The 27,618-nt window shown below is 39.0% G+C and overlaps 1 protein-coding gene across 1 annotated transcript; it reads right to left on the reverse strand.

The window, feature by feature from the left end:
- Positions 1-1,779: 1,779 nt before the first annotated feature.
- LOC139952443 (histone lysine demethylase PHF8-like) lies at positions 1,780-27,618 on the reverse strand. The gene is made up of 20 exons (XM_071951581.1): positions 27,434-27,618; positions 25,883-25,968; positions 24,934-24,992; positions 23,720-23,939; positions 22,876-23,017; positions 21,720-21,918; positions 19,892-20,054; positions 18,122-18,209; positions 17,674-17,780; positions 17,056-17,150; positions 13,444-13,533; positions 12,311-12,655; positions 11,732-11,892; positions 10,910-11,142; positions 10,176-10,324; positions 9,712-9,818; positions 8,412-8,608; positions 7,628-7,836; positions 5,342-5,567; positions 1,780-4,776 (listed from the first exon to the last, which is right to left on the reverse strand). Exons 1-20 carry the CDS (start codon positions 27,538-27,540, stop codon positions 4,688-4,690), a joined length of 3,072 nt encoding a protein of 1,023 aa, XP_071807682.1. The 5' UTR covers positions 27,541-27,618; the 3' UTR covers positions 1,780-4,687.

Below are 27,618 nucleotides of genomic sequence, written 5' to 3' on the forward strand. Positions count from 1 at the left end.
CACAATCCTTTGCTCGCCGTGTGCACCACTCCTCAAGAGGCGGACTGTCTGGCTTAATGGCATCATCACCATTGTCAGCTTGGAGGAGTGTAAAAAGGCTTGCAGCTTTGACCTGATGTGCATGGCTGGTCTTGGTGACATGGCTGGCACATATGAAAGAATTGGCTGTTCCGGAACATGCAGTGTCAGCCATACTAGGGCTTTTGTCGAGCCACTATCTTCAAATCAGTCTCCCAGCAACTTCAATGTGGCCGTCTCGCTGTGCAAACGACCCAACATGATTACGAAACAATCATCTGCTCTGAGTGAGTGTCTGGCCAGCTAAGTTCACTGAACTTGTTTTGCACGAGCATACAGGGGTTGGTCAGCGACAAGGACAGAATTGGACGTTAGTTCAAGTTCTGAACTGCTGCCTTAACAATGTTCATGGAGTGCCGTTTCATTGCCCTGGAGTGTACATTGTAAAGAAACAGAGGCAGCAGTGCCTTGATTGCGGTGGGATGACAGTGCCCTTTGTGTCAGCATGGTAGGCAGACTACGATATCCAGCCATCCATGGTAGACTCTTCAACAGACGTCTTGACTTTGCTGAGCCACGCATACTCATCTTCTGTAGCAGATGCAGCTGCCAAGAGGTTGGAAGGCCTCACGGAACTTTGTACACACAGCGCACTCAAGAACTTTGTCTCGAGGGCAGCTGGTGGCACAATGGGCTGATGGCATAGATGGTACTGACTTGGTGGAAGAGCCACCCTGACTAACCACTGGTACACTATGTTCAGTTCCACCCTGTGTGTGTGATGGATGTTGCATAAGTGAGATGCCAATGTCGTAGAAGGAATCTTTTGCAGTTGCAGGCAGAGCTTGGATTGTGGTCGATGTAGTCCACAGCCCCTGTTGTAAACAGTCCAAGACGCAACTTTGGCAGGCACACTACATTTCCCACCCTAAGACCGCTGGCAGACACCATCTGCAATGTCTGATTAGTGTTGCAACAGCCGGTCATATAGGAGACATATACTCCCAGATTGAGGCGTGTCAACCAGCCCTCTACTTTGGGTTGCTGCATGGACCTTGAGGGATAAATAGATTGGGGGTGGAGTTTCTCAGCCGCATCTATGATGTGCTGAACTTGACGTTCCGTGCATGCTTCGCGCGTATAGTGCCCACTGACCATGCTATGCATATGGTGAGTTACAAGAAAAAGAATGGTCAGTTGCTAATTAGTGGAATGAACTTACTGAAATATTGAGGGACTATGCAGGGGAACCACCCCAATATACATTTTAGAATATAGGGGAGAACACAAGACAAATTAACGGCTAAACATGTTGTAAACATGCGAAATTTGCCTTTTTGGGGTAAATTTTGACCTTTACATTGACCTTTCTGCAAAACCTAAAGTTTTGGTGATCTTGCAAGTATTACTAAATGAATTGGCACCCCCAATATAGTTGGAAATAACTTTTTAAGCGTTTTTCTAGACTATTTGGTTCAAAAGTTAAGTGTGTTTTTACATTAGACCATGCGGATTGGCGGCCATTTTGAATTTTGACCTCTCAAGGTCATCAGAGGTCAAATCTGACTTCCCTCCACATCAAAATATGTTTCTTATGGTCCAACCTAACTATGCTAGAAGTTTCATGCTTTTCTCAAAAAGTGCACAATCTTCATAAGACATTCCACAGTTTTGGCTCACATAGTTTATCAAACTGGGGAGGGGGTAATTAAAATAAACGATTAATTACAATAACTTAAAAGGTTTATTTCAATAAAAGTTTATTTTTATTGATATCATTAAAGAATCTCTGCAAAGATATAATTTTAGGCAGACTTGGATACTTTTCCCCTCCGCGAGTTTTATGTACAAAAACAATAATATTATGTACACTGTACACAGGATTTAAGGAGAATCATCAGAAATTAAAATCAATTTTTGTTGTTTGTATATTATTTAAAAAAGAAAATAATAACCAGCACCAATCATCGCTGCTGTGTACATCCCCATGAGCAGTTCCTACACCTTGGTCAAAGCAAGATTTATCAGCGCTTAGCAGATATTTGTGTTTACATGTTTTATAGTTTATGAAATGGTGATGTGGGGCATGGAAATTAACTGAGCATTAAAAATGTTGGTTTAACAGAAAGGCCAAGTTACCGGTACCAGCCAAAACAGTACATCTTGTATACTTTTTGTGAATGGTTCTTGTTGATTTTTCCCGAAGCAGTTATTTCAATATTAAAGAAAGTGATAACATATAAACTTAGGGTTACCGCCAACATAGAGCTAAGATCGCTCAGTTGGTACAGCGTCGTCTTGTTAAACCGGAGGTAACTGGTGCAAATCCTGCACTAGTCAATTCAAAACTCACAATAAGAAGCTATGATTTAAAATGGTACTCTGCATTTCAGTGGGAATTTATGCTTAAGGCCACATAAAAACAGCTTAAAAGTTAAGATTTTACACAGAAAGCTTCAACCAGCCAAAGTGAGTAACAGATTTGAGTGGGAGTCACAATAAATTGCTTGGTCATGAAAATCTGGAATAAAGACAAATTGCAGGCCAAAACATCACCAAAGAATAAAACCCATAGAGCTCAACTGGATTGAAATTCAATCGTTCACTTTTGACCAATCAAGTCATTGCACCGGACATTCATCAATAAAAACTCACAAATGGCTCATTGCGCACACATCTTGAAATATTTACTTGCACTTGACCAATTGTTTTGATGGAAAAGGGCTCTGCATTATATGACAGTATAGGAAGTAAACAATATAGATAAAATTTATTCACTGGACGATAGATACCGCTCCCTTAAGTATTAAATGGTATAGGGAAACATTGAAGGCAACCAACTTACGGAAACCAACAATAGGGAGGATGTTTAAAGGCCAGGGCATAAGTTTATAGAGCCATTGGAAATACTGCCAAACAAATATCTGCTTAGCAAATATAAGCCAGAAACCAGTCAAAAATTGTTGTATTTCTAGTAAGCACAATGATTTTTTTGCTTGGCTAATGCGTGTGCTTAATACAGCAGTATAAAATTTGGCCCAGTGAATTTTGTTGTAAGGGCAAGCAACATTTCCTTAGTAATGGGCACCTTTACTGGTTACCTGTGTTCGACATCTCTTTGTTACATCAAACTTAGTTTATTTTCTTTAAACCTAACACCATCCCTAAACCTAGTGAATAAATCTCACATAGTTGTCGGAACAGAGGGGGCGACAGAATATAGAGCAGTAACCCCTATTAAGAGAGAACCGTACATTTTTATTTGAACATTTCAAGGGGATCCATGGCAGTGACAAAGAGCTTTAAGGCAATTTCCTTTGCGAAGTATAGACCTTTATCATGGAGCAACAATTAATATTAAACCCTACCTCAACAAATCCAAATTTTCTTGAAAATATACAATTACCAATGACGTGATTTTCTTTTAAACTGACCAAAAATACAACTGTTCTGAAACCAAAGAAATTCATTGATTGGTGCAACAAATCTCTTACACAATTGTGCGCAGGAAGCTCTTTCAAAGACGACTCCATTTCACTTTAAATGTACCAAATTTATACAAAATCTACAGCTGTACACAACAAAGACATCATTTACAAAATGACTGAAAACTTTAACAATTTTCTCTAATGCGTCAGAGACTTTCCCCCTGCTGTTAATAAATTAGGGCGACCCAAAAAGGTCTTCTATATTTACAGTATTTTGGAAAAGGTTTTGGAAACTGCCTGCGTTGTGTGAACCCAACAAGAATGTGAATTGTAGTTTGATGGAAGCTTAACAGTAATTCAAACACTCAAATGGAACTAAAAACACATTTTGAAAAGTAAACGCAATCAGTTTCAATAAAACGAAAAGCCCTTTAGACTGTGTTCTGTACCCCATCCCTCCAATGGCAGTGTAGACTTTTGATAAATACGAGTTTATACTTTTGTTCTATTGCAGGAAGACGTTTTTAAAAATGTGAAGTAATTTTTGTAATTGTTCAATTGTTTACTGGGCTACTCGTATTTCTAATACAGCCAATCATCTTGGTCGTTGAGGTTACTAGACCCATGTCTGAAATTCAGGCTGGGGCTGTTGCTAAACGTCAGAAATGTAGCCATCAGGGGCCCTACCCTCAATCCCCAATGAAAACATCCAGATACATGTAGTGCCCCAACAAAACAAAACATGGTACCCTCTTTACTTGAACCCCCCCCAATGTTCGCCCCAAACAAAACTAACCACTCTTGGTATTGAGCTACAAGAAGAACAATTATTTAATGCAACAAGATAAAAAGCACACAAGTATTGATGCAAAACTGAATGCAAGGGTCTAAATGCTTGGACTGTTCACGCTCAGCCCTGTAATAAACAAATAACTCATACTTTCATATAAACTTTTGAACATTTCAAATAAATCACACCTTCAGCTGTTGCGTCATATTAAATTATCCATTTGTGGTTTAATCTTTAAATTCCATTTCAAAATTCCTGAAACATCCTATCACTAGTGTACACTGCCATTTGGTTTGGAGTACATTCCACATGCTCAAGAGTATAGGGCCTTATCTACTGGTGAAATGGAAAACACGGAATTGACAAATTAAAAAATATATCCAAAAACACAGAGTGACACAAATAACTTCACAGAGATAGGGGTGACAGGTCAATCTTTCAGACATCGTGGTCACATGATAAATCTGCCTCCCTTCTTCAGTTTGAGAATCTTACTGAGTCTCTGCTTGGCCGTCGCCATTCCCTTCTTTGGTTTCTTCACTGTGGCAGAAAAGAAGAAGAAAAAACCCCACACATAAATAAATAAAATAAAAAATTCTATGGGGTAGAAAGAACATTATTGTTTGTACCCTTACACCGTTGATATTAAGCAGAAGTCGATCTTTATCAATGATTCAAACATTAAACAACATCTATACATTCATTGCGGTGCCCGCTCCAAACACAAAGGATTCAAATTGCCTCTAGCCGTCGGGCTTGCTCGGTGGTCTAGTGGTAAGACATCTTGGGTGCATTCCACTCCGCGCAAACGTAGCGCAACTGTTCCCACAAGTGTTGTTTATGTTTGGAACGAGCAATGCCAGCCAGTATGGCGGCGCCCTGAAACGAAGATGGAGACACTTGTTCCACTGGAAATTGTTGGCGAACGTGTGCATAACGTTGGCAACATTTGGGCGAGTGGAACACACCCCTAATCGAGCAATGCAAAGGTTGTGGGTTCGAAACTCACCTGATGGATTTGGAACTCAGGAAAGTACTGACAACCCATCGGTGTAAGGGTAAAATCAAATTACAAGAAAAGCTGTGACAACCACCAAGTACTCACATCCTTTTGAAGGGTCTGCCATCTTTGGGGTATTGCTTAATACTGAGGTTGGAGCACTCTGTGTTAGATCCAGGAGATCATTCTCTGATTTCATATGTAGTGGACCCAGCGATTGTGACAGCACGCTGGTAGATGGTTCGTCATCGTCCTCAAACTCATACGGGTCGGGTGACTTCGGTTGAGGGGCTAGAGGTTTCCGCCTGATGTATTGTCTCTTTGGTCTCGGCTATTGGGGGATTAGGGATAAATGACATGAACAGTTAACACATCTTATAGTCACAAATTTTTGTGACTCAAGTTAGTACAATTAAACATGCACTTTAAGTAAAGAAAAAATTATCAGAACCAAAAAGCAGTTTGGAAGACAGGGAAAATCTGAGGGGGGAGGGGGGCGGATAGCTGTTAATAAAAATTACCCTGAAAATGTTCTGATTAAAGTTTGTACAGTCGACTCCCGTTATTACGAGCTCGCATGTTACGAAGTCCCGGTTGATACAAGGTTTTTTGCCGGTCCCGAACGGCCCCATGCGTGTTTCAATGCATTAAAATACTGATTATACGAGCACGGTAGTAGCGAGAACACGGTTATAACGAGGTAATTTGGGAGACCCATTACGAGCAAAACACTGTTTAAAACCCTTCTATAACGAGAACAATTCAAAAACCAACAAAGGAAATACCTGTACAGCTGGTAAAGTCGATATTTGTGGCTTTTAAGACATACAATAGAGGTGTTAAGTGGACGCTACCGCTAGCAACACTAATCCGAAATCGGGAGTCACGAGTCAGCAAGCAAGGTTAATTCCAAACTCCGGACAATGATGGGATTAGGAGGTTTGCATGGTTCAAAACATTGGAGAAATCTTAAGAAAAGATACTGATCCACTGAGTTTATAAGCGCATTATAAATTTTCAGAAGAAAAAAAACACCCGCAACTTACAATCAAAACTAGTTGCGTGATCAATATTATTGAATGCAAAAGCAAGATTTTACCTGGTATCCCACATTAGCAATGAACCATCTAACATGACACCGTGTTTACCAATGAAAATCAAGATTCTGCGACGAGTGTATTGCACATGCACACACATGCACAGAACAGCATGATCTTCCCTGGTATCTCGCGCTAGCAATGATTCTTCTATTATTACACTAGTGGTTACCAATGAAAATTCAGGTTTTATTTTATTGACTGAAAATTTTCACAGCGTGTGCAATATGCATGCAGCAGTAAGATTTCCCTGGTATCTCGCACCAGCAATGAACCATCCAGGGTTAAACAGGTGGTTACCAATGAACACCAGGACTCTATTTAATGCATTGGAAATAAACTGCCGGCGACCAAAGTTTTGTAAGAGAAAATTCCCAAGACATGAACGCAAGTTAAAATCTTTTTATCAATTTTGTAAAATGTAAATTGATTTTAAAATTAAATTTAAAACTAAACCAACTAAGTTAAAACAGTTTTATAATCCCCGCGTTGTTCTTGTCTGTGCAGAACATCGCACATACTACACTCTATGCCATGCATCTGTGTACACATGTGCGGCAATTATGTCATGTACATGTATATGCAAGTACACGTGTTGTGTTCATGCACAATGATGACGTATGTTTCTATATCTAGCGCGCTGCGTTTAAGACGAGATCCGGATAATACGAGGAAAATGGGCCAGTCCGGCGGACCTCGTTATAACGGGAGTCGACTGTATTATCTTTATAAGCTTTATTACAATCAAATTCACAAATTATACAATTATTTCTTACAAAGAATACCTGAACACTACTGAACTTATGCCCTCTAAAAGTGTGTATGGTTGGCTTGAACGAACCAACCAACCCTTAAAGCGGCTACCTTAATTTTCAAATGAAGGGAAAAGACATGAACAGTTCCACACAAATTTACTGTAAAAAAGGATTTTAAAATGATCCTCACCTTAACCATTACTTAAACTTAAAACCAAATGTGTGTTTATCATTTTTAAATACTAATTTTGATGCATGTTAACAACATTGCTGCATTGCACATGTCTGAGAGACCAAAAGAAGTAAAAAATTAAGCATATTTAAATAATCTCAATCTTTAAAACCATGGATATCCAATGGAAGATCCTTTTAAAAAATGAAAACATCCTTGCCCTCTCAAAGATGAAATTCTAGATCTGAATAGTACTTTAAAATTCACAAATCTGACCTCGTACCTAGCCAAATATTTGGAGGTCAGTTAGGTGAAATATATTCTTTTTATGGCCTTCATGAGTATCATCTCTACTTCTACAACCTACCTTTGTGGCAAGTCTTGCAGCTGCATCAGCGAGGCCTGTCTCGATGTTAGGTCTCTTGGCATTATCCCTTGACGGTACCCGGGCACGGGGTGTCAGGCTACACACCTTAGCCTTAGGGTTCCAAGGGGCGTCTTTGGGTAACTTCTTGGGGTTCTTACTGCGTGACTTGAAGAGCGGACCATCTCCATCATCATCAAGGGAGGGATAAACTAAAATGTTTAGGAGAAACGGAAAGAGGGTTTAACAATCTAGAAGCTGGGGTTGGGGAATCCAAACCCACTTGAGATCTCTGTGATTTTTTCCCCACAGGAATAAGAAAGCACTGAGTAATCATTGCTTATCCCATGTTGGGGTAAAAGAAATACTTACACAGAACGGTATATACTCCAAAAAATAATGAACACAAAAACTTACTTGGCGAAAACAACTTGCAGCTGTTGATAGTTTAAACTGTTTTGAGAAAGGATTTCCTTTGAAGTGATATGGTTAGGATAATTGTTCCCATAAACATTGAATCCGAGAATGAATTGTTTCTCAGATTTCTGTGGGCTGGTGTCTGTTCGCAAAAGATGCTGCCTGAGATGTGGCTTGTACTCGATGTCACCTCAAATCTAAACTTCCAGTTCAAATTGACTAAAAATCAGACCTAGCATCATTATTAAGTTTACCTCCAGAAGTTCTTTCAAACCACAGCACCCACCCCTATTACGTTGCTCCAATCATTCAAGCAAAGTCTTGAGTTTAGGTTATGATGGATATTAGGGTGAAGATTGAAAACACTTACTATATTTGGCATCTTGGAAGCAGTTAGGTAGATCCTCCTCAGCCTCAGCCGAGGAGTTCTCTCTTTTCCTCTTACTCCCCGGCTGAACGAACGGCGACGATGAAGACTGTCTATTAAGGGCAAGATTGGAAGTTGGCATGGAGATGGACAACATACCCTGGATTGCATCCTGGGTACCTGGAGAAGCTGGCTGATGCCTGGGAGCAGATTTAGGAGTGGAGAAAAAAACAAAAAACAAATAAGTTAATGGTGAAAAGGAGAACTCCACCCCAATATTTCTCAACTATGCATCTTAACAGATTCTAATATTCAATAGATTGCATCCAATACTCATTATAAATTGCCATGCTCCATGCACCATTTCTAAAAATGATGAGTTTGTATGGAATATAAAATTAAAAAAATATTTACAAAATTTTGTGATTTTAAAGACAGGTGTCAGTTTGTGAAAACAATGAGGATATGTCTGGTTTTGAGTGATAAATGCACTGTGCCAGCCTGCAATATGATAAGGTTCTTTGCACAGTTGTGTCATCATACAAAACCTGTGCAGCTGAATGGTTTGAAGTAGTTTGGAAACTCACTCACTGGAAGACGGTACTAAAAGTGAAAGGGTTGAAGTCTAATTATATTATTGATAAGGGCTCATCTTTAAAGGAACACGTTGCCTTGGATCGGTCGAGTTGGTCTTTGAAAAGCATTTTTTTTATAAAATGCATACGATTAGAAAGATATTTTAAAAGTAGAATATAATGATCCACACAAGTATCACTCGAAACTGCAATATTTCCTTTTACCTTGTCGACAAACACGGTCAGCCATTTATGGGAGTCAAAATTGTTGACTCCCATGAATGGCCAACAGTGTTGGTTCGCAAAGTAAAAGAAAAACCACGGAATTTCGAGGCAAATTTGTGTGGACCATTGTATTCCACTTTTAAAACATCTTTCTAACCGTATGCATTTTATAACAAACGGTTACAAACGCTTGTCAAAGACCAATCCGACCGATCCAAGGCAACGTGTTCCTTTAATACTACTCGAGGTTGCCCTGTGAGCTACTAAGAACTGTGCAACCAACATGTACTTCTTCCTTTTCAGTTTTTACAATCATGTATTTTGTTTTTGAGTGTGTGAATGTAAAATCATTTGACCATTAAACTGGTTGTGATCACTACCATTTATTTATCAGAAAGATACATTTATGACAACACAAGTCAAATATCGTGGCTACTTCCTGTGGCAAAGCACAATCTACATGCCCGGTGGGCGACTTCACAAAAAACATTGATTGTTCTTACTTGAGTTCTGCTTCGATATCAGCCAGACTGATTGTAGGCAGTGGTCTTGACTGATCCCATTGGCTGGCCTGTAACAGGGCATCCATGTTGTTGAAGGGTGATGATTGCTAATAGGGTGTGAATCAGATTAAAGAATGTAGAGAAAATGAAAGAAAAAAACACCCTTGTCACCAAAGTTGTGTGCTTTCAGGTGCTTGATTTTGAGACCTCAAATTCTAACCCTGAGGTTTCAAAATCCAAAACGTTGAAAATTACTTCTTTCTCAAAAACTACATTACTTCAGAGGGAGCCGTTTCTCACAATGGGTTATAAAATCAACAGCTCCTCATTACTGGCAATACCAAGTAAGGTTTTACGCTAATAATTATTTTAAGTAATTACCAATAGTGAGCAGTGCCTTTAAGAATGATTCTTTTGTAGGTATGGAGTAAAGATTCTAAATAAGAAGATGAATTGGTACATACTCTTGGGCTTCTATCAGATGGAAGAACATCTCCAGAGTCAGAGTCTGAATCGGAACTAGAACCCACCCCCTTGGCACGCTGTGATGTGTTCTGGGTAGAGCTGTCCTGTGATGAGGAGGACCCAATGGGTAGAACAGGCTTGCCGTTGACTGAAAGAAAGAAGGGGGGAATATATTTGAAGTGAATGGAGTTGAAAGAGTAAATTAATCCTCATCATCTAGGATGCAACAAAAACACCACACAACCAAACTTTGTGGTGTGTTGTGGCAGAGCGGTTCAATGCATTGGACTCACACGTTTGTGGTTAAGGCGTCGGGGTGTGGGTTTGACTCCCAGTCATGAATATTGTGTCCTTGGGCAAGACACGTTAACTATAATTGCTTCTCTTAAATGGGTACCTGTGAGGGCAGAGATGGTTCTTGTGATTGATTTAGCTGTGCTACATACTTGGCAGCACTCGCTGTATTAGGGAGGGAAATAAATGGCCCAGTGACTAGGGGTAATAATGTTGAAGCACAATGAGCGCAACTGAGTGACAGATTCTAACGATATCCTTTCAACATTCTTACTCTCAAAATATGGTTTAAAAGTGTCACAAACTATCATTTAGTATTAAAAATACTTTCTGTGTAATTACAACTGTATTCAAGCCTGCAGTAATCATCAGCAATAACCTCCGTAAATGTATTCTGGAGGGTTTGGGACCACCAAGAATAACAGCAGTCAATACTTACATGATAGTTTAAGTTTCAATGGAGCTTTAGACGTCAGCATCTCTCTACTCCTCAGCAGACCTTGTGGCATCATCTTGTCCCTGATTGACGTCGCATCATCGTCATCCACGATGATGTCTTCTCCCTCGCTGATATCTTGGCTCGATGAATGTCTCAGGCTGCTGTTCCCAGCTTTGAAGAGAGGCTGGAAACCATCCCGCTGGCTACCATCATGGAGCGGTGACCCTCCTCTACTGTTAGGTTAAAAGAGTATATTAGTTTCTGTACTTTTGTTGTTGATAAAAAACTCCAAACTGCATATGACATGACACACTCATATAGCCCCCTCAATGTTAAGTGTGTATTATTTGGTACATTTGCCCCCTTTAAGGCACTAGAGACTATAGCGTAAAACCTTACTTGGTAACAAGCAATGGAGAGCTGTTGATAGTATAAAACATTGTGAGAAAAGGCTCCCTCTGGAGTAATGTTGTTTTTGAAAAAGGTAACTTTCTCACTCAAATAATACTATACTTCAGCTGAAGCCTTTCAGTATGCATCTGAAAAGCACACAAAGCAATGCAACAAGTTGTTTTTTTCTTTCATTATTCTCTTGCAAATGCGCTGACCAATTGAGCCCACATTTTTACAGTTTTTTATATATTTGGATATGTTGGGATACACCAATGAGGATACTGGTCTTTGCTAATAACCGAACGTGTCCAGTGCCTTTTATCACATTATTTTTCAGATTTTCAAACGGCGAAACAATCGGAAATCAGACAATAGAAGGAAGAATATCATTCCTGTAAATGGAAGCAGCCGTCACACATCGAACCTTACCTGATGATCTTTCCGTTAGACAAGACGATTTTCAACCTCTTGGAAATACTCTTACTCTTCTCGTCTTCACTCTCTGTTCCCGATGTATCCCCAAGACTCTTCTTGGGAAAAACCATCTTCAGAGACGGCTTGTGATTACTGGATTCTGCACTGTAGGGTTGCTGTCAACAGATAATAACAATAGGAATAATGATCAAATAGTTGGTAAGACACTGCTCTACAATTGCAAAGTCGTGGGTTCGAATCCCACCCGAGTAATATGCTTGTGATTTTTTTTTCACAGAGCTCGAGAAAATACAGTGCTGACACACATTGGTGTACATACATGGATAAAACCAAAATTAAGGATAAATAATGACACCACATATATTGTTCGCTTTTCACTGTAAACATGTTCAATAATGCATTTAAAAAAATACATGAACCACTAATGTTCGCACCATAATAAGTAATAACACTAGCTTTTTTTTTTACAATGATAATGTTTCAAAGTAACTTTAAAAGCTGTGAAAATCTTCGGGCAAGAAACACACACAAAATCATTATAAAGTTTTAAAAAATAAAAGTTACCATGCTCACATTTTTCAGGAGAGGATGTGAGATAAGTGCAGGTAACCTCTGACCCGCCTTTCCTTGGTTCCTGTCTGAGTCTGCCTCTGTCGACCCAGACCCTGACTTGGACGAGGAACCAGATGCACCTTTTTTCTTCTTCTTGGTCTTCTTGGACTTTCCATTATTCTCCTTTTGAAGAGCTGTTCGGCTCGATGTACTTCCTTTCCTCTTTTTGTCCTTGTCCTTTGTGGACTTTGAGAGGCTGGATTTCTTGTCGGATGAGACCTTCTTGGATTTGAGATCTTTGCCCTTCTTGTCTTTCTTGTTCTTCTTGTGTTTGCCTTTATTTTTAAGCTTCACTGTGGGTGGTTTCTGCAGGTACAAACAAGAGAAAGAAATAATTAAGTTATGCTCTTTATTTGATCAAGACAGTTGTTGAAAAGTGCCAAAATGCAAGACATATGGCTGTTTGAGAGACACTCTGTTGGGTAGAAACTTGACGCTGTTATTGCATGAAGATTCTTCACGATCTCCACCTGGGTCAGGTATTTTACAAAGATATAGATTCGTCTTCTCGGAGTTCAATCTTCCTAACTTGAGATGGGACCTAAGAATGATCTCTTGTAGGTTCAATATTACGGTTGGGACTCACCCTAGATCCTACCATCCTTCCGAAGTAAGTGAGAGTTTTGTGAAATCGACCCCTGATTTGCCAACGCAGCGCCAACAGAGTTGCCGAAATTTGCACACCCATCAAGGAGAAAAAGCAAAATTAACATTCAACATAATAGGGAAAAGGTTTCCATAAAAGAGATTTTCATATTTCTTCATCAGAAAATGAAAAGATCGGTTGATTTTGAGCGACTTTTTGCAGAATCAAGGAGAGACCCACCTTTGTGCCAGGACTAAGGAGTACCTTGTTTGATAATTCAGAGATACGGAACATTTTAGATTTTCACAATGAGTCAAAAAGACGTGAATGGAACTTTGTACAAAATGCATCTTTGACAAGACAGTATCTCCCTACAACACCAGCTGGTGTGACTGGAATTTCAAGGAGTTCAATGAAGCTAACTCAATTCCCTAAGCCTTGGTCTTTGTACCTCTTACAAGTCTTTGTGAAGAGAACATTCTAGACCTTAAATTGGTCGGTGTCTTACCTCAAGGATTTTGATTTCTTTGTTGAGATCCTTAAGGAGCTGTGAGTGCTGTATGCTCTCAGGTATCTCCTGCTGGTGAACCTTCAAGTTCTGAAAGACAGATTGTTGTAAAAGATTTTGATGAGTCTGGTTGTAATGGAGAACAAAATTGTGTCAAGAATTTTGATTTCACTGAGAGCAATGTCTACTCAAACTTCATCCACTGGTTGTCAGGGACCCTGAATTGCACTCAGTCAGTTATTCTTTAAAAGGTTAGTAATTTGACGTGGCTTTTACATACATTCTGCAAAGACTAAGGTCTTCTCATAATGATAGAATCTGTCATAAATACGGTACCTGAACAAAAAATAACTGTCCACCATGTCAATCGTATTGTCACAAACAAATCAGTGGAAAAGTTGACAATGTACACTATGCAGACTTAACATTTACCATCTACACTGGATGAGTTACAAATAAAAACAAAAATAATAAATAAACACATATTTTTCACATAGTTTGTTTAAAACAACTCCAGAGGGGAGAATTGAGGGGTCACCGAAATGAAGGGTTCTGTACATAAAATAAAATAAAATAAAGAGGTTTCTTCACTTTCTTATAAAAACATCACAAGTGAATAAGACAACCACCAGACACCAATTACTTTTTTGAGTGAGCTGGCAAGGTGAAATACAAGGGTCAATTTTATAACCGTTATTGTACACATGTGAAGTGTGACAGACATGTACGACAGATACACAAGTGATACAATACTTTCAATCACACAAGTGTAAGTGGAATATGGGGGAAAAAAACGCTTCTGCATTCAATGTCCAACGAGGTTGTGTATGGGACACAGTTGGCACAATTTAAATCAACACATATAGTGCTTGTGATGGTTCATGCAGGGCAGTGCATAGACCAATATGACTTGGTAAAGTGCTATGAGAAAAAAAGGTGGTGAAAAACACCACAAGGCATTGAGTTTTACCTCCACAATAAATACTTGGAGTAAACATTCACCATGATAATCCCTTTAAACACCCTCATCAATAATGTGCACAAGTTTATTTCACTTCTTCAAATGAAACTGTATTTTTCTATTTATCGAAATGATAGAAGTAGATGCTTTCATCAAAGTAAAGGAAAACTTTGTAAACAAAGTAAAGGCTCAAATAGTCTCTTTGCAAAGGTTGCAATTAATGAGATCAATTATTGCAAAACATGCCGGTGTCTGAGCACCACGCTTATCTCTCAGCCAATGACAGGTCTTACTTTGACTGCAGAGAGTGCGCTGTTTGAGCTTGTGACATCATAGGGTTTGTGCTTGAGGCAGTGTTGTGGTGATTTGACAAATACAGGCCTGATATTTCAAGGAAATATTGCAGGCAGATGCCCCTGGTCATTGCCTTTGTGCCCCTTGAAATGTTACGTACAAATGTTTTTAAAAGCCCCTCAATAGAAGTGCCCTTTACTAACAGGAAAAACCACCTTGCCCTTAAAGATTTAAGCATATGACCTGTAATAATACACCTCATCTGGGCATTTATGCCAGCATGAAGTAGTAATTCTAATGAGGAAAACAAACTGAATTTCTATGGAAAATAAAATCATGAATCCAATCAAAATCTGACCCGTACGAAACTGACATCAATACCACATGCTCCACAAAACCGTTAACAGTTTTTCTCAACTCAGTGCACACTTTACAAGAATAGATGTCAACAAATTAACTTCTTTGAAATCTTAAACGTTAGACCAAAACTTTCACCATAGGAAAACCAATGCATGCATTCACAAGATATACTTGACGATGATTTGTGATAAGAATAATTCTAAAGACAACAGAGTTAATTATTTAATACTCATCATGCACACACCAATATATGCCACTTCTTGTTTCAATAGACCCCCTACATATATCGCCATCGCTCCTGTCAAACAATGGAAAGGTGTACGCGCTACGCACAACCCTAAGCTTCCTCTGACCTTAACGAGGGCGCTGTTTGATATTGTGGCATCATATGCAAGGGGTCTATAATTCCAAGGCACTTACTGGTAAGTCACCCTTATATCTCTGTTGCTATGGAATCCAACAAAGACAGAGAAAGACAAATGTGTTACTGTTAGTCTTTTGTAGAAATTGAAAAGAATCGTCCCTCCATACAACCTAATATCCCTATCAATAAAAGAAGCAAGTTCTCTCATCAGTGTTTTAATTTTGTGTATATTGTTTAATAACTGTGATCTCTGTTTCAATCAGTGATGTATGCGCATAAGGAGACATGGGGCTTTTGCCAAACATCAGCATAGGTTCCGTCTCTGGCCCCAGGCTCCGTTTGGTGCTGGAAACACTATACAGATTTCACAGTCAACAACATTTATGTCAAAGCACAAGCCGGAGCCGGATCCCAAACCAAGGTTTGAAAAAGGCACAATGACTCGATTTTAGCAATATTGTTTGTGTCAATATCGCCATAGTGACTTAAAATATGACTTAACACTTTTGTTCAGCAAGTAAGATCAAGCAATAAACCACAAGTTGGAATGCTACAGATTCTACTTGGATTAGCTCTTCAGTCTAGTAAACATTTTTAAAGAAATCCCTTCTCCGGTCTTGACAACATCTGGGCCCTGTTTCATGGCTCTGCCTACAGCACCCTGTAAAGCACATACTTCTCTGAGCCGAGACAGGACTTCATGGTGACTCGTTAAAGTTTAGTGATATTCAACCAAACAAAAGGAGGTTTTTAGGATTTGAGGCATTGCATGGTGAGGTGTCAACATGCATTTGGTTTGCGATAACACCATATGTGTATCTACTGGCCAGGTAGAGTTTGTCCTAGAGAACTGTCTTTCGTTATTCTACTACCGCGGAGTAGATATATTTAAAAGGAGGTTTCTTTCCCTTTTTTTTATACCATAAGATGTTTTTATATAGGACTTTTGTAAATGGTTAACAGAAAAGGTAGCTCAAAATTTCACATTCTATCAAAATGTTGTTATCTTGAAAAAATGAGGTTGATGCACAAGAAGCAATAAGGTTGCTAGTGATCATCAGCATATCTCTAGTTAATGTGCACAATAAATCCCAAGTCAGCCTAAAGGCATGTCACACCAGGCAATTTACAGGCAACTAATTCCAGGCAATCTTCAAGAAAGACAAAAAACATTCCCATGTTTTGTTATATTTTCTCTGGGATAGCTCAAAACTGTAAGAAAAACATTTCATGTGCTACCCAAATGTTCCTTCTTTTGCATGCAGTGTTAGAGTGCAGTTGGTTGCCTCCAAGTTGCCTGTAAACAAGGGCCTAAAGCCTGGTTCATACTTCCTGCGAATGAGAACGCGATACTATTTTCGACATCACGAATTCGCAAAGACTAATTCGCATCAGTTGACTTGTGCTCAACTCCTTTCGAAATATTCGTTGCACAAACAGCCTTGTGATGTCAAAATTCACATCGCTTTCACATTCGCAGGAAATATGAACCAGGCATTGTAAAATTTAAAAAGTTTTGCTCAAGGAAAAAATGTAAGTGCAAAAAGAGGAGCTGGGGGTCAAAAGGGTTAATTGTTAATGTTCTTCATCTTTTGAGTGACAATATTTAAGATTTGAGAAACAATGTTTGTACCTCTCTCTTCCTTGTCCAGTTCTTGAGAGCTTCACTGAGTGCTTTAGCTCCTAGTATAAGATATGGTGCAGGCTTCTTAGAGTCCTCATTGTAGTCTGAGAGAAAACACAAAGAAAAACAAACTTAGCACATCTTGTACAATAGAAACTCCCAATCAGACAAAAGATTACTGTACCTTGTTTCAAATCTTTCAAAAAAGAGAAAAAAAGCAAAAGGATAAGAAACAATTGGTCAGAGAATAAACCGGGAGGGGTGGGAGATGAGTTGTGACTTTGCATGGGGTCAATATCACACTGGGAAGTTTTCCTGGGAAATTTGGTTGACTTTTTCACACTTTAATTGCAAACCCTGAATAAATGCCTTTTGATAGTATCATTTTCTTGGGGATTAGCTACCTGCTTGGGAGTAGGGTTAAGCAAGATAATCTAAGCTTTGCACAATAGTTATTCATTTGCTTTGAGTGAAATGAACGCAGGGATGGGGTTGAGTTAAAATTCCTCAGGAATCCTGAAGTTTGCCTTCCCTTGAATTGATTCAGTATTATCTTTCAAAAACTTGCTGAACCTAACTGACTGTGAAACATACAACCTAAACATGCCAGACTTCAATTTTCCATACCTCTGAAAATTTCAAAAAGATGTTTTGCAGCAAACCACATCGTCGTCTCAAACCAAGGAAACTGAAATCTAGACGGTGTTTGTAACCTTCTCTCTAGGTTGTAGATCCTATACAATCAACAACAACAAAACAACAATTTAAAGTCGCTGTTTTACTTATTGTAAACAAGGAGGGAGTAACACTTGGTTATGTTACTTATAAAAGATTTGTGGTTCATTTGGCAACTTTGCCCAGAAAGGTATTTGGCTCTCAGTCATTGTGATCTGCGCAACATGGTTGTGATGATATGATGTAATTGTTCTAACTATAACTGCAATAGAGTATTGGGGTCAGTTTAGGCCTTGTTTCAAAATGGAAGATTTAAAAAAATAAAAATAAATTCTCTGGAATTAATATTTAAAAAATTCAGTTAAATGGTATCCTGTAATTATGTAAGCAGAGTACTTACTGAATTTGTAACGGAATATTAAAACTATGTAGAAAATTGCCACCAAATACAAGAGAGTCCACCGGCGTTAAAACTGCATGAATCCAACCTGAGTAAAAGAGGAAACGAAAAGGTACAATTTAATTCTTGAGTAAAACTTTAAGTTTTAAGTATCAGAAATATCACTTTTATACAATATAACCCACTGTGGTAGCCTGTTATAACAATGCTAGCCAGTTATATTGTGTGGTGAATGCATCTACACAGTATATAGTCAAGTTACAGTCTGACCAATATTTTGAATGTAGTATGATATTAAGCTTGGGCGGCTCCTTCGGTTACCCGGTTCCAAATTGAAAACCGGACGGGCGGTTCCACTCTTCTGTGGAACCGGGTACCCGCTTTTGTCGGTTCCGATTTTAAAAGACCGAGTCTCAATTATAAAAGGCTCTGTGGAGCCGATCCTGCCACGAACCGGCTCTAGAAATTGAGGCTTGATGTTGAAAGTGGTGACCGCAGATACAGTGTGCAAAGGCTTCAAGCCGACATGAGTATCAACTATCACATGTGGCTGCATACACAGTGCACACACATAGGCATCTTCTACAACCACCACATGTATGCATGTACATGTCATGCATATACATGTACATGTATAGACAGCACGTTGTGATTGGCTGCCGATATATCCATATTCATAAAAGCTTGCCCCATGCACAAAACACACAGTACTGTATGCATGTACAGGCATGTACAGGCATGTACACTTGTATGTACAGAGCGACACACTGCATGCACTACGGATGTACTGCACTACGGACGTACTGTACTACGGACGTACTGCCGGCTAAATCAAAGACTTGTTTAAATGCAGGGAGAATAGGTGCTCGGTGGCATGATGTCTGATTGACTTGGGGTGGGTATTCTGGTATTTTCCTTAAAAATAGATCGGCTCCAAGTGTGTGTGTGTGAGCTCGGGACCGACTTCTGATTAACTTGGTTATTTTCAGTTAAAATAGATCGGCTCAATTGTGTGTGTGTGAGCTCGGGACGGGCGGCTTATGTTTTATATTGAATTGGAACCGGGTATGTCTCAGAACCGAGCTTTTTTCGGAACCGGAACCGAGCCCCAAATTTCTGGAACCGCCCAAGCTTATATGATATCATGTGGTGAATGCATCCATAAAGTACACAATCGACCCTCCTACTGTCTGACCATTCAATGTCATACACTGCATCTATTCAGTACAAACAAGTATATAGTTTGATTTGTGCACTGATGTTCCATCATAAAAAAAAAACATGCATTTGAATGGTCTTGAATGGTCAATCGCCTATAAAAAGTTATACTACGAGTAGGGTAGTTAAGCCACCAAAAAATTTCCCACATGAGGAAGCAAGAATAAGAATTGAGCTTTACAAAATCCCATTCCGACGTAAGTTCTATCCAAAAAATTATCCCATCGATAACATACACAAAGTATTACTTCAAAAGCAAGCCCCATTAAGTCTGGCTTTGGTAGTGACAAAGGTGAGCTGTGAGGCAATGGGTAGATAATGTTCTTTTGAGAATTTGTCTTGCTATATATCCTACTGCCGCGGAGCAGATTTTTTAGAATCCTTCTCTACTACCACGGAGTAAGTTTTCAGAGTTCGGGGGACTTCTCTACTACCACGGGGTAAGTTTTCAGAGTTTTGGGGGACCTGCTTATTAACTACCTAGGCAGGAGGTAGGAAATCTGCCCGGACTGCTACTTAGCAGGAGACCTTAACACTGAGTACTAGATTTACCTGTAGGAATGAGAAGTGTATGGCCTTGTTTGACAATACACTTATAGCAACAGTCCACCCTGTCCCCAAGGAAGACTTCACTCTGGCGTGGAGACGAGTTCCACTCTTCGTATTTCTTCAGATTCTCCGGTGTCGGTTTGATCATGAAGAACACTTTCTCTCCCTACCACAAAAAAAAACATGAAAGATAAAATAATAAAATGCTAACAGAAGCTGAACTGTGCCATAAGTCATACATTGTTTGAAGCTAGTGCTGGGCGAATAGTGAAATTTTGATATTCGGATACCGCTGGCCAACTATCCGAAATTAACCAGATATTCGAATAGTTTTTTTGCGCCGCTAGAGGGCGCTATTTTTAAAAAAAATATATTTTTTTGCCGCTAGAGGGCGTTGTTCGTTTGTGAATGAGATCTTATGGGCAGATTGATATTAGTTTTAGACAGTGTCACTCAGTTCATTCATAAAAATAACCGGATCTAATTTAAAGATGGCGATTTGCTTTTTCTTTTGATTGTGATTGACTCTACGTGAAGGAAAACTTTCGTAATCTTTGAACAAATTACGTCAGAAATGTCATTGTTTTAACTCTTCACATAGGTGAGCATAGGTAAATACTTAATTTATGCTGTTTTATGCTGTCTTAATAGAAGTTTCATAAGGATTCAGACAAAACATTCCTATCAGTTTTGTCGCCCGACGTCCGCGGATATTCGGATATTAAAGAATATCCGGTTACTTGGTTGTAATTACAGGACTATCCGGTTTATAAATAGGTATTCGCGCCCATTGCGGATATCCGTTTAAAAAAAAAAGGCATTCGCGGTTACGGATAGGAAAACCTATTCGCCATTAACCGGATATTCGAATAATTCGGCCAGGCCTATTTGAAGCTGTGTCCTTTTTTCCTTTAACCATTATACTAAGATTCTTCTTCACTTTAACAAACAACCAAGGTCATCTTGTAACTCAACACAAACTGATGGTTAATGAATATGGTGCCTGATCCCTGTAAAGCACAATCAGTTAATACTTGTGCAGTCATCAGTCCAACAGAATCAAACAAAACATGCAGTTGAATTTTGAAGGGTTGAGAATTAAGGGTAGACACTTGAAGGTTGGGAGTGTTTAAGGTGTCTTTTTAACAGATAAAATATTGTAACTTCATTTTTTCTCATTCAATCTTTTTGTACTTTTCTCTAGTAGGTACACAGCAACTTTTTCGACAGCTCTTCAGAAATCTAGAATAACTAATCCTTCAATTCTTTTCACTCCTAACATCTGTCCTTTCAACATGATCCACATAGTTTTATTAGAAACACTGTGCCACCTGCAAAATGAAATCATGTGGTAAATGGATCTTAAAGCCCAGTTCATACTACCTGTAAATGCGAATGGGACGTGAGGCGAATTTGAACGTCACAAAATCGCAACAAATAATTTGCATCAGTTGACTTGTGCTCAATTCTTGCGAAACATTCGCTACGAAAACAGCCATATGACATCAAAATTCGCTTTGCATTCGCATGAAGAATGAACCACGCTTTAGACTAGTGGTTCTGTGCACAGCTGTGCCAACCTATAAAAACCTGTGAGGTTGAATGATTTCAAAGGGTCCTTCAACTCAATGGAAATGTCACTATGGAGCCTTAACTCACTAGTAGCTCGTTCTTGGTCTGAGGGGTAGACAGATAACAAGCTATGTCTGTGTCCTCAAGAGTGATGCTGGTGTAGAGAACACAACAGAGGTGTCTGCCTGCATATGGAACAGAGAAGATTGGATTCGTCTAAGGATGCCCCACCTGTGGGCAACATAACTAATTTACTTACCCTTAACACGTGGTACCAGACCGACGTTCCCCCAAAGTCAGCATGGAAGTCTGTGTAGCTGTCCTTGACGCCCATCAAGCAATACTTGGATACCTCTGGCTTCCCATAATGGCAATCCTCAGGGAGCTGTTCAGGCCAGATGTTGTCCACCCAGCTGATGTTTCGGACTATCGACGGAGCTTGCACCAGATTGGAGAGTCTGAGAGAATGGAGGGGACATAAATAATTAGGATTTTAACCTTTTACTCTGTATGTACAAAGGAGCAAAGGCGCTAAGAAACAGGCTGATTATGGCCCTTTTCAAAACCCCGGTTTCGGCTTTGGATTCAGCTTGAGCGCATATGCCCAAAGTATTTGTGCAATTGTCAAAACAACCGGCAAGGCCAAACTAATAATAATAGATAAACAATAAGACTTGTAATGCGCACATATCCACCCTGCTGGGTGTTCAAGGCGCAGTAACACCACAAACAAAACAAAAACAAAACACAACACAAAGAAAAACAGACACAACAAAATTAGTCATTGTTAGTCATTGAGTCGAATCCACAGCCAAATCCAGACGTTTCGAAAAGGGCTTATGTCCCTTTAAGATTTAAGCCAAAGTAAATAAATAAGCTGTATAAGAAAGCACAAATTAAAACTGAAGGTAGAGTCCATACCATGCCTCAAAAAAATCATAAAAATGGTCATGTCAACAGCTCTGCCAACATACATTATGTACACAACCCTGGCAGCTGAATGGTTTCAGGTGATTTTCAACTCACAAGCAAGTGTTATATGGAGAGAAGCTCACCATGCAATGCCTCAATATGAGAGTATCTTAGAAAAGATGTTTTCTTTCTCCCACTGTTATAATTGTTTCTTGACAACAATGACAAGGTAGATGAAGATGTTTTCTCTCTCCAACTGTTATAGTTGTTTCTTGACGACAATGACAAGATAGATGAATTTACTTACACTTTTTTGATATTACTTTTTATTTCATAGCAACAAAGAACATACAAATACAACAAATCACAGAAAAGGCATCAAACAAAATCAAACAAAAAAGCCTAGAGGGCAACAAACAAGAAAACCTACGACAGGAGACAAACAAAGAGACCAAGGACTAGACAATAGGGCCTACCAACTATAAATCTAAAATTGTACTTACTTGGTACCAGAGAACTCTAAGCTGATAACATTAAGGACTTTATCCCTATTGGGACTGTTGTAGTATTCTACCCACTGTCTCATTGGCATCTTGCACTCATTCTGACGAGGGACGTCTATTGCATCAATATCTTTCATTGAACCTGTCAAGATAACATACACAAATAAGTTTCTGCAGGACTCCAAAAGCAACACAGTACTTAAAAAAAATAATAAGCATCAAGATCAAACAGAACCTTTAGTTAGAACTCTAACTAATTAGAGAAAGTAACACATCACTTTGTATAAAAATGACACACAAATTATGAAGAGGAATGTGAACAGAATATTGTGTTAATACATCAATTACACAAGTGAGTTATGAGAGATTTCTTAAAGGCTGCTTGTGAGGTTTGGATGTCAGATATTCTTCATAAATCTTTCATTTTCATGCAATAATTCAGCTTTATTTAATACCTCAAATTAATTCTTAGTTAAGAATGAAAAGTTATGGTATATTTTCTGGATGATGTTTTGTCTTTGTACCCATACATGTACATGTTTTCTATGCAAGTCAGTGTTGTGATAGTCTGTTGGTGTGTTTGTTTGTTTGTTCATTTTTTTGTCTGTCTGTAGGTACGGGAACAAAAGCCTTGCTTCACCCTATGCCTAGATGTTGTCCTTTTTGTGATTATTTACTTGCGTGGAAACTTTTATTGTCTTTACTACGTCTGTGGTTTGCCATTATTTGTTCATTATCATGTATATTAACTTTAATGATGTACAAAAACATCACTTTATGGCAACATTGAAATAAATGTATTGAAATCAAATACACAAATATGGATTTTTAAACAACAACTTACCGACGTATTTTTCCACATCGGCCACTGTGAATGAATGTGGAGGTACATGCAACCCAAGGCCCTCCTTGCTCTCAACCAGTATAGGTTGCATGAAACCATGTTTCTCAAAGTAAGATTCTGTCAGTTCAGAGCCGTGTAATCTTAGGAGGATGTCGTCTCCCTCAGAGAACGTCCGGTTCTTAAGACCCTTGATGAAGATGAGTGTGCCAGACTGAACGGCCTGAAAGGCAAAGGGAACAAAATTAACTCTAAAATAGGCCGAGGGGAGTGGGATGGGATGCAGAGGTGATGGTTTTTGTTCATATTTAATAGTATAGATATTTAGGCCGAGGGGAGTGGGATGGGGATGCAGAGGTGCTGGTTTATGTTCATATTTAATAGATATTAACTGGTGTTTTATGATTATTTTGTTTCTATTGTTATTTTATTTCTCTCCACAAGTTCAATAAAACCACAAATAAAAGATATGGAGAAGGCAAGACTGTGAAGGAAAATGTAAATTTTGTTATGGGTTCGTATCCCACCCATGTGATTTGCCTGGTTTTTTTTGGACAGAGCTCGGGGAAAGTACCAAGTATACAGTGCATAATACACATCTGTCTAACGGTGAAAAAAAATTAACTATATTAAGTCATATTGAGAGCCCAAAAGGTCTTTGGTGTCCTTAACCATAAATTTGGAACCTTGTTCTTTTCTTCAATATGCTGAGGAAAAGGTCTAAAACTGGGGTCTAAATTTCATGGGGTATCATTGTTGAAATAATGACATGTCTAGCCTACCCCTTTTAAGTATTTTAAGAGTGGAGAGAACACAAGTTTGAATTTGGATACGAGTCTGAAATTTCTCTTCCCTGTTCCTAACAAATCTGTAAACAACTTGTACAGCCCGTTTTTTAATTTTGATTACCCCTGGATATATATTCCAGACCCTGTGAATAATTTCTAAATCCCAGTAATGTTTCTAAAGATTGAAGAGTAGAAAATGCACGAGTGTAAAATAGAAAGTTTCTTTTACAAATTATAATTATTTTGTGTTGTTTTCATTCAGATACACTTTAACAAGCCTGCGAGTCTATCACATGTTGAACAAACTTTTGGTTGGTTTTAGACCCGTCTCGGAAAAATATACAACTATTGGGAAAAAAACTGCCACTGGGATGGTAGACGGTGGGACACTTTATTGTGTTTCCTGTCTGATACATGTTTTTATCGTACCTTACTGTGGTTGCTTTCCTCTGTGTAATCATGCCGGTGCCAATTACGCCTCTTTTTTACTAGAATAAAACAAACAAAGAACATGTTAATAATAGTTTAACATAGACTGCACTATGAACTGACTCATAACATAAAATCAAAGCCTGTAACTTCATTGCATTGGTGCCTGTTCATGCCTGAAGATTGTTCCAATAGAAATGCTGATGTTCTTCTTGAGGTGCCCTAAGTTACTAATAAAAAACTTGCCTTGCTCTCACATGAATTAAGTACCAGGCCTAAAAAAAATTAATTGTAATTAAAATTTGTAAGGCGCTATTCCATCACTTGAGATCATAGCGCACTAGAGAGAAATTAACTTGGAAAAAGGTAAGTTTAAGGACTTTACGAAAAGCAAATAGAGTATTAGATTCCCTAATGGCAGTTGGGAGATTGTTCCAAATCATGGGCCCAGCCACACTGAAAACCTTCCGACCTAGAACTTTGTTTGCTCTGATGGGAACATTCAAGCGAGTGATGTCAAGTGTGGACCGAAGAAATCATGGAAGAGTGTATCGTGACAGTAGAGTGGTAATATAATGAGGTGTAAAACGAGAAGAGCAATCTTAAAATCTCACAAGTCACTTCGTACCTTCTCACGATACACTTCCTACTTCGAACATTAAATTATTGAGGAATACACATTTTAATGAAGGTACGAAGTGACTCGGCTGAAGGTACGAAGTGACTCAGCTGATGGTCACTTCGTACCCCGCCCACGGTACCAAGTAACCAATTTGGTTACGGTACGAAGTGTCCCGAAGGTACGAGGTGTCCAGGGTACGAAGTGCAAAGGTACGAAGTCTGACATCCATATAATCTTGGATTGCAGCCAGAAATCCAACATATTTTGTTCTGGGTGAGAAGCCCCCCCCCCCCCCCCCCCCCCCCTAGGCAGACAAAATACACTTACAAATGAGAGGTCCTTGTTTGTCTTCACAGTTAGGGCAATGATATTCCTCTATGTCAGCGGACTGGTCTTCTCTGACTCCAACACAACTAAAAATAAAAATTTTGTGATCACATGTCAAAAACATCCCTGGTTTATAAAGTTTACTTTGCAAAACAGGTGTGATTTATGCTTGTAAAATAAATACATATGCAGGAATGATCCAAGCAACCACCAAAAAAAATGCCAAAATCTTAATTGCAAATATTAAATTAAACTTATTTTCATAAAAACTAAAAAAGAAATTTAAACAGAACAGATATCCCCCACAGATTTGCTATCACCCTCTCAAACTGTGATGTGGTAAGTTTTTGTCCTTTTCTTCAAAATATTTTCTCGTTATCATGACATCCTAAAAATAAAATTCCTATCTATCATGTCTATGCTATGCAATTGGTTATGGGTCAACTCGGTCCCAAGTCAACTCGGTCCCAGTCAACTCGGTCCCAAGTCAACTCGGTCCCAAGTCAACTCGGTCCCAAATCAACTCGGTCCCAAGTCAACTCGGTCCCAAGTCATCTCGGTCCCAAGTCAACTCGGTCCTTATGGTTAATCGATGGGAAGTGGAAACAAACAACATGAAATGGGGTGCCGTGTGCACCAATCTTCGGTAGTGTTATTCGATGCCTTCAATAGCGTCCCATTTGTTAAGTTATTCAACAATGTTTGTTTCACTTTTTAAACTTAGGAATTTAAGTATATTAATAAAAAAATTATCAACATTTGTTGTGGGTGTAGTTTTTTGTTTTCAATAGTCTGGTTTTGCTTGTGTTTTAATGATTTCCTTTATGTGATTTTAAAATGTTTCATACAATTACCTTTTTATATTGTAAAATTATATTTTTATCGTTGGCAGGGGTCTGGTTTTATACATCTTTTGATGACAGTTTTTATATACTTTTGTTTTAACCTTGACCATTGACAGCCCCTGTACAACTTGTAACTACTGTGTTTGTCTAAAGATTTAAAATAAAATTGTCTTTGCAAAAACAGTTCACTTTCTGATTATTACAAAATGATAAAATAATCTACACTTTCAACACAAATATCCTTGCCGAAGCCACCCCCATCGATAAACCATAGGGACCGAGTTGACTTGGGACCGAGATGACTTGGGACCGAGTTGACTTGGGACCGAGTTGACTTGGGACCGAGTTGACTTGGGACCGAGTTGACCGGTACCCATTCAATTCATCACCTGTATTCCGGACTATTTTCATGTGGACAAATTCCTAAAGACATTGGGGGGGGGGGGGGGGGGGGGGGGGCTCTACATGAGCTTATCTATAGCTGTCTGCCACAGTAAACAGAACCAATGTCTCCTCCCCTGTTTGTGTGTCCATGATTCAAGCATGGAGCTATGGAAGTAAGTTCAATTAACTTCTATTATCAAACTAGCGTACTTCAAAATGGAATTTCAAATGCAATAAACAACCAATTTGAAAGTCATGTCTCTTTTAAATTAATGGTTCGAATGACCTAATATTTGTCCCACATCCTGGTAAAACTTCTCACCTTCCATGGAACCAATCCTGACATGTGTCACATTCTATCATAAACCGTGCGGCGTCGTAAGGTTGTCTACAAATGCAATACACGGGAGCTCGAATTGTTGACGCCATTTTGCTGAAAGAAGATCACAGTGCATGCTGGGATGTTATGTGAGGTCGACGTCCTCACACATACGGTGGCCCCTGTAG

The sequence above is a fragment of the Asterias amurensis genome, chromosome 2 (genome assembly GCF_032118995.1).
Source record: "Asterias amurensis chromosome 2, ASM3211899v1".
In the NCBI taxonomy this organism is placed as follows: domain Eukaryota; kingdom Metazoa; phylum Echinodermata; class Asteroidea; order Forcipulatida; family Asteriidae; genus Asterias; species Asterias amurensis.

Excerpts from the sequence above, each read along its gene's own strand:
- LOC139952443 (XM_071951581.1), bottom strand. The coding sequence starts at position 27,540 with ATGGCGTCAACAATTCGAGCTCCCGTGTATTGCATTTGTAGACAACCT. Across the intron at positions 25,969-27,433 it reads CAGGATTGGTTCCATGGAAG|TTGTGTTGGAGTCAGAGAAG; the intron begins GTGAGAAGTTTT and ends TTTTATTTTTAG. Across the intron at positions 21,919-22,875 it reads TTAGAGTTCTCTGGTACCAA|ACTCTCCAATCTGGTGCAAG; the intron begins GTAAGTACAATT and ends CCATTCTCTCAG.